Below are 7,561 nucleotides of genomic sequence, written 5' to 3' on the forward strand. Positions count from 1 at the left end.
ACTTTTACTGATAATCAGTCATTAAAATTTCTGAACAAGTTGCTAGTGTTCGCCCCACACTCTGCAGACACCATCATGTGACTCATTCATCTCATAAACCAACCTGTATGAACCCTGATGCCTCATGTTTCTCCTCCATCACCTGATCTGTCTTTAGAGCTCCTATCCTCCATAAATCTGTCCAAGTACACACGCACCAGACAAGACACATTTATGTGAAGAAAAAAAAAAAAAACCTCAACTCTGCAGCTCAGTAACAAGTTCTCTGGCACCACGCAGAAAACCAAACGCCGCATCGTTCTGACATGACTTGACAGCAGTCGAGGAGGATTATGTTACACCTGCCCTCTCGTCTCATTCTTTCGCTACTTTGAATCTACTGAGCAAGCAGGAATTAATGTGATCAAAATGTTGAGCAATGCTGCACCATGTGCCTAATCCACAGCCGGTCTTTGCTTCATATCTGAGGTGTTATCTTTTAAAAATCTGTTGAACATTTTGGGACACATGCCTGTTTGCTTGCTGTGATTTAGATGAGAAGATCGAGACCTCTCTTATGTCTGAAAGGTAAATATGAATGGTTAGCTTAGCTGAGCGTAAAGACTGAAAACAGGGGTAAACAGCTGGCACGAGTCTGAGAAGTCATTGCGCCATGCCAAGAAATAGTTTAAGTTTATTTACTTTATTAATCCCCCTGAGGGGAAATTCAATGTTTTCACTCTTGCTTGTCAATTACACACAGGTCCGAAAGACACACACATGCACAAAGTGGAAAGATGTCAGAGTGAGGGGGCTGCCCTTGGTCAGGCGTCCCGAGCGGTTGGGGGGTTCGGTGCCTTGCTCGGGGGCACCTCGGCAGTGCCCAGGAGGTGAACTCGCACCTCTCCAGCCACCAGTTCACGCTCCATATTTTGGTCCGGACAGGGACTTGAACAGGCGACCCTTCGGTTCCCAACCCAAGTCCCTATGGACTGAGCTACTGCCGCCCCAGCTTGTAGTGCCAGTCTGGCACTACAAGCCAAATAAACAAGATAAAAAGTATTACTTTAGACATAATTTTGAATTTTGGATGAAGCTAAGCTAGTTCTTTGCCACATTTGTCTAGTCTTTGTTGCTAAGTAAAGCTAGCCAGCTGCTAGCTGTAGCTTCATATTATACAGACAGGTCTGAGAGAGGCATTGATCTTCTTATCTTACTCATTTCTGGAACTCAACTTATCGTCTTTATGGTAAATTATTCTTCTAAAAGATGTTTTTGGGGCGATAAAAAAGGCCTTTTTACTTTTTTAGCCCAATGCTGCTCTGTTCCAAGTGGTAAGTATTTCTAGCAGTGGTGTAGTAGAGGTTATATGCAGGTAAACTCACCTCTTTTAATGGCTGTTTACTGTGTACCCACCTATCATCCAAAAAGTCATTGGAATATGTAGGAGAGTAAACCCACTTCCTCTCTGATGCCTTATCCAATTAAATAGTAGTAAATCCACTTCATCAACTGCCACTACACCACTGATTTCTAGTCATGCAAACAGGGTATGATTTTCCTCTTAGTTTGAAAAAAAGGAGGAAATAAAAGACTAGAATACCTGCCTCCCAGGAGTGTGTCTTGTACTCCTCTGTTTGTGGTGTCTATGGCTCAGCTTTGACTGACACACCACTCCTGAGTTTAGGCCTGGCCAAAACATGATGCCTGGATACTGCCTGCCTGCCGGCAAAGCCAATCCTCTCCCACAGCACAACACAACAAAACTATAAATCCTCCAACTGCAACTACTGACATGTACACACTGAAGATGTGCATTTGCATGCTCATGTGCACAGTATCCCTCACCCACACATATACATACAAAGGGTGACATGCTAAGCTGTGGGTGACAATCAACATGATTTTTTTACACAGTAATTAAAGGACAAGTCGGATCAGAAATCAGCTGCAGTCTAATTAAGCCAGTATTCTTGTCCTATGACTTCATCGTGAAGTTTAATTTCCTAGTAACACTCAGGGGGAGGAATGGGACTATTTTTAGAAAGTCAGTATCATGAAAATACTTGCATAAATTCAAGATAGAGCCGTAAACTCAACATAGATTTTCAAGCCAAGACAAGCAATTCACTGGAGCTTTTGAGAGCTTTGGCGTTTCTTTTTCTTTTTTTTTTTAAATGGCTCTTTGTGAGGCGCTGAGAGGCCCACAGGGGCAAGATAAGCCCAGGGCTGACCTTGATAAACGCTTAATCGCCCTTCATTTTGTTCATTCATGGCAAGGAATTAAGTGACACAACGCAAACAAGTTAAACAACGGGAATGGCATCCTAAACATTCAATCCAGAGTCTCTTTAAAATGCAAGTTACCAGGGAGCTGTCCAGAGCAAATGACTGGGGAGGAAGGCAACATGACAGCCCCCCCACCCCCTTCCTCACTCTCAAACACACACACACACACACACACACACACACACACACACACACACACACACAACCACTACCACAGAGAATAACTGCAGTGGCTTCTCTCCTGCTTTAGATTCCTCTGGCCACAGCTGTGGAAAAGTTCAGTGGGGACAGAGAAGGGAAAGCTGAGCAAAATGGGGAAAAAATGAGAACCGAGGGGGGAAAGAGACCTTGGAAACTAATATCGAGAAGAGTCCCATCTTTATTTGAACTAAAACACGGCAGAGGAAAGAGCTTGAGTTATAAAAGTTGAAGCTCTGCTGAGCCAACAGCGTCTGGAAGTCAAACACAGAGGCCTTCCGCTTGGCAGCCTCAGAGATCACACTCTATTTCTAGCAGCACAGTACACAGACAGTCAACAGCAGCCTGCGCACATGGCAGGTCATCTATTTACTCTGGTAAACACTGTCAGAACAACACACACGGGCACTCACAAACACACACATGCACACCCAAATACAAAACTACGAGTGGTAGAATTAAATGATGGCGACATCTTTTTGATCCATACAAAGCAGACCTATTTCCACATCATGTGCAACATTAATACCAAGTTTTCCGTACAGACTGTTTCCGAATCCTATGATTAAACTGCCTCACTGCCTTGCTTGCAGTCAGTTCAGGTCAGCATCTACAATAGGTGCCATTCATTTTGTAAAACCCTGCAGAGTAGTTTAATTTATATGCAAAATGTGTTCCCAGTGGAACATACTGTAGGTTACGTCACTGCAAGGTCATGCACAGCCATTCATGAGAATGCAATTAAAAGTGTGTATAACAAGTAGGGAACAAATAATACTGGCATGTCATCAGCATCAAGAGAAAAAGGCCATGAAATATTGGCATCAGCCCTGAATGAACATTTCTGACGATATAACAAGTGGATAAGATGGCGCTTTAAAGGAGCACTGTGTATGATTTGGCGGCATCTAGGGGTGAAATTGAAGATTGCAACCAACTGAATACCCCTCTGCTAACCGCCTCCTACATTGGCCTTCAGGCAACATAAAAATATGACAGACTCTCTCTAGAGCCAGTGTTTGATTTGTCTGCTCCGGGCTACAGTAGAAACATGGCAGTGCAACATGGCGGACTCCACAGAGGAGGACCCGCTCCAATGTAGATATAAATGACCCATTCAACACGAACAAAAGCACAACAATTCTTAGTTTCAGGTGATAACACACTAAAAAACATAGTTATGAATATTATATTCGACTTCTGCAAATATATTCCCCTAAATCCGGCACACTGCTCCCTTAATTGTATGACTTTAATTAGCTGAAACAGGTCAAATGGTCCTGGTTGTGACTATTGCCTGGACTAGTCTCAGAGGGAGCATCATCCGAGCCTGTTAAAGTAGGATGAATTTTGTTTGAAAATGTTTCATTAAAAGAAATATGGCATGTTTTGTATGTAACCAGAGTTGAAGTAGTTTTCTTATTTTGAACAGTGAAGGTGTGAACAGTGTTATGTTTTATGCCAGTGGGCCATCACGGTAAGAGGAAGCACTTTAGGTTCTCTGCCACTGGATGGAAAATATATGAGTGTATTTCAATATAGGCAATCAGGCAAATTGAGTTGCAAAATACTGGCATATTGGATATTGGCAAAAATCCAATATTTTGCATCCCTAATAATAATAAGTGGGTAAATAGAGCTTGTGGTGAGACTGTTTTGTCAAAAGTAAACTTTCAGTCACAGCTCTATTGACAACATGGACAAGAAGTACTGGGCAAACTCCATCTGCTGAGAAAGATGGGCTGTTATTGAAAGCTTCAGAACAGCTACTAAACAGACCTTGTGGTGAGACTGTTTTGCCAGCTGGGTAAAGTTTAGTCCTAAACCCCCCTTAATCCCTGACTATAACATGTAAGGGGCATTTTGAACACTTCAACAAAATAATTGGTACAACAGCGTGTCACCTGTCAGTGGTTTCATGTTACAGATGTTTTTCTGTTTGAGCACCGCAACATAAACACAACAGCAACACACAATCAGAAAATCATTTGGCATTTTGCACATAATCAAAAGTCATTCACACAACAAACCAACCCACCACCAGCACCACAGGAAACACCACTGCAACTAGCAGAGGAGAGAAGGAGTTAGTTGTTACTGAACTACACTGTGAGTGATCCGACCTACAAACCTGATGTGCTATTAATTTAGTGTTAAAATGCACCTAAATTAGTGTGAAGGACAGAACCCGCCACCGGTTAGAAAATCTCAAAAGGAAAGCAAAGAGGTCTGAGGTGTCTCGACCCTTTGCTTTGCATCCAGAAGAGGAGGAGTGCAGGGTGAACCGCCACCAGACGGAGTTTACTATGAGTGGAGGAGGATGACAATAATCAGACGGGAGGAAGGAGGGTGAGAGCTCTTTGATTTAGAAGATCCACGGGAGTTGAGGCCACTCCGTGTAGCCTTCCTACCTGGCTGCTGCTGCCGTGGTGACTTGACCTTGACAGATTTAACCCCACGGCTGGATGTCTGGACCCCTGGTTTACACACGCCGAGGTTACCCTGAGGACAGGGCCGGTCCTGGCTTTGGCCTCCACCGCGGGGCAAAGCTGAGCCCTCAATTCGCTGCTTCATCTCAGAAGACAACAGACGCCCCTTGTGCATCCACTCTTGCATCTTGTTGACAGTAACACCATGCCCCTTGTTGACAGAGTTGGCCCCTTGTGCTCGGGCATCAGTCGGCTCCTGCTTGTTGTTGTGACCCTGATTTGTTGATGCATCAGCATTGCTGTCTGAAGAACCTGTGAGGCTGTTGACCGAGCCGCTGCTCTCGTTGAGCTGCCCGCCTCGGTCTTCGTCGCCTGCAGCATCTTGTAGCAGCTCATCACTGCTGACAGCGTTGTAAAGCACCTGAGGTTCTGATAGCTCACCCACTTTTGTCTCCGTGGCCCCCTTCTCACCACAGATGTGTGGACTCTGCATTCCAGAGGCCTGAACACAGAGTGTGGGTCCACCTTGATACCTGATCGCACCATCACTAGCTGAGCGCAGTAATCTAGGTCTTATGTTGGTTAAGGACAGGTTTAACATACTCTTACTATTCAGCCTGCCTCTGAGGCATGACTCAAGGTTCCCACTGAGGCAAAGCAGCAGTGAGTCAGTGTCAGACACCTGCTGAGGGCTGTGGTCGCCTCCTGAGGACCAGGAGTCACTGTCCATGTTTTTGACAGACAACCTTGAGCACAGGCTATCCCTGGAGTGGCTACTACAAGAGGAGGTGGCCTGCTGCCCTGTTAAACCACCGCTAATCTGCTGGACATCCAGGTTGATATCATTCATAGCATTGATAAGAAGGTAATAAGCTTCTTTCAGCTGGTTCCTAAGCCTGTCTGTTTCCTGCGCACTCTTACTATCATCAAGCTGTCCTTTATCCTGACCGGGCTGTGGCAGCTCTGCAACCTCTGCTCTATCACCATCACTTTTTGCCCTGATGGTTTCATAAAAAGGCAGAATTTCGTTATCATAATAATCCTCATCTTCACTATCTAAAGTGTATCTGAGTGGCCCCTCTGTGGCGCACAGGGATGCCATGTTAATGTCGCATATTTCTAACGCTGTGGGGAAAAAGGTCGGGCTCTGCAGACCGCCTGCAGTCCCTCTAATGTCCCCTGCATACTCGGGCTCATAACTCTCAACATCTCTGATCACAATGTTTTCTTCCGTGTTTGTTGACGCACAGTTGGGATGTGATTGAGCCGCGCACACTGGCGAGTTTGTCTCCAAACTTTGGTTGTTGTCAAAACTCCAGTTGGCATTGTGTTCATTAACTACAGTCCCTGCCATGTGCCGGGAGTGTCCTCCGTCTCCGGGCTCTGTCCCATCACTATCAGCAGTGGTGACGCAGCCCTCTGGTGGTTTACCGACCCCGGTATGCGGCTCTACCCGTGCTCGGTACAGAACGTGATTTGAATTGTCCCCAAACCCGATTGAGTCCCCGACGCTGCACTGCCGCGGCACCGAGACGAAGTGTTTTCTCTGGACATGCGGTCCTCCAAGCGGGACTCCCGCAGCTAACGTGATTTTGCCAGCGGATCTGGCCCCCCGGTGGCTCCCATCTCCCTCCCTAAATTCATGTCCCACAAACTGCACGTCTCTTTGAAGTGAGACCCCCAGGAGCTCCTCATTAACCCGAACCCTGCCCCCGCTGCTCTGCTCCTGGGGACGTGCGCCGGACAACTCTGCTGCGCGACTCTCCCGGACTATCACAACCCCCCCTGTTTGCACCATCGCCCCGTCAACACAATTCTCGTACGTGCTCATTCTCTCTCTCGTGCAATCCAGCTCTGTGATCAAGACTACCGGGCGAGCCTCGTCGGAGTCTCGCTGCGTTTGCAAAACTTTTTCTTTACCTTCTCGGCCCCCATTCGCCGCAGCAGCAGCAGAGCCGTATCCACCGCCGACCGTCGCTCCTTTCTTGGATTTCTTCCCCCGGAGTTTCGCTAGTAAAGTCCTCCGCAGAGGATCAGCCATTCCTTTCCTTTGCCCCCAGTTAATTCCTTCCAGTTTCTTTCAGCACGCTGGCTCCAGAAGGAAAGGGCTGAGTGGGTTCTCCTCGCTCGCCGCGGTCAAAGCTCGCCGGGCGGACGAGCTCCTCTCCATTCTCCGCTGTCACCTCCGCTCTGTCGCCTCACTCACTCCTGGATCACTGTGCTCAACTGCACCACCTCTCTCCCTCCCTCTCTCTCTCTCCCTCTCTCTCTCTCTCTCTCTCTGCCCTACACACACACACACACACACACACACACACACACACACACACACACTTTGCCCTCCTCCCTCTCTTCCTCTCTAGCGCCTCACCTCACCTCCTCATGTTTGCAGCTCAGATATTTGCCTAGCTCAGAGTTCAGAGACCATGCACAAAAATTATTCGCAGAAAATTACCTGACACTGAAAGACCAACTAAATTAACCTTTCTCATGCTTGTGATATTCACAAAGCAACAAATCCTCATAAACAAAGCAGCACTGGCATTTGGGATTGAAAATTAGGCTACTTTATAACAGGCCAGGCAACAGTAGGGTAATAAAAATGGTTGCAGATTCATTTTCTGTAGATGTAACAGAAAGTAGCCTAATTGATTCAGCTCTACTTT

General features: G+C 46.5%; 1 protein-coding gene across 2 annotated transcripts in view; it reads right to left on the minus strand.

The window, feature by feature from the left end:
- Positions 1 to 7,144, minus strand: part of syde2 (synapse defective 1, Rho GTPase, homolog 2 (C. elegans)) — a 58,450-nt gene extending 51,306 nt beyond the window's left edge. The window contains exon 1 of one of the 2 annotated variants that reach the window (XM_049587912.1): positions 4,878 to 7,144. In XM_049587912.1, the coding sequence (XP_049443869.1) occupies positions 4,878 to 6,936 (2,059 nt within the window). In that variant the 5' untranslated portion in view covers positions 6,937 to 7,144. The remainder of the gene's footprint in view (positions 1 to 4,877) is intronic. The other variant, XM_049587913.1, reaches the window with a different exon arrangement.
- Positions 7,145 to 7,561: the final 417 nt, after the last annotated feature.

This window comes from Epinephelus fuscoguttatus, linkage group LG10 (genome assembly GCF_011397635.1).
Source record: "Epinephelus fuscoguttatus linkage group LG10, E.fuscoguttatus.final_Chr_v1".
NCBI classification, from domain to species: domain Eukaryota; kingdom Metazoa; phylum Chordata; class Actinopteri; order Perciformes; family Serranidae; genus Epinephelus; species Epinephelus fuscoguttatus.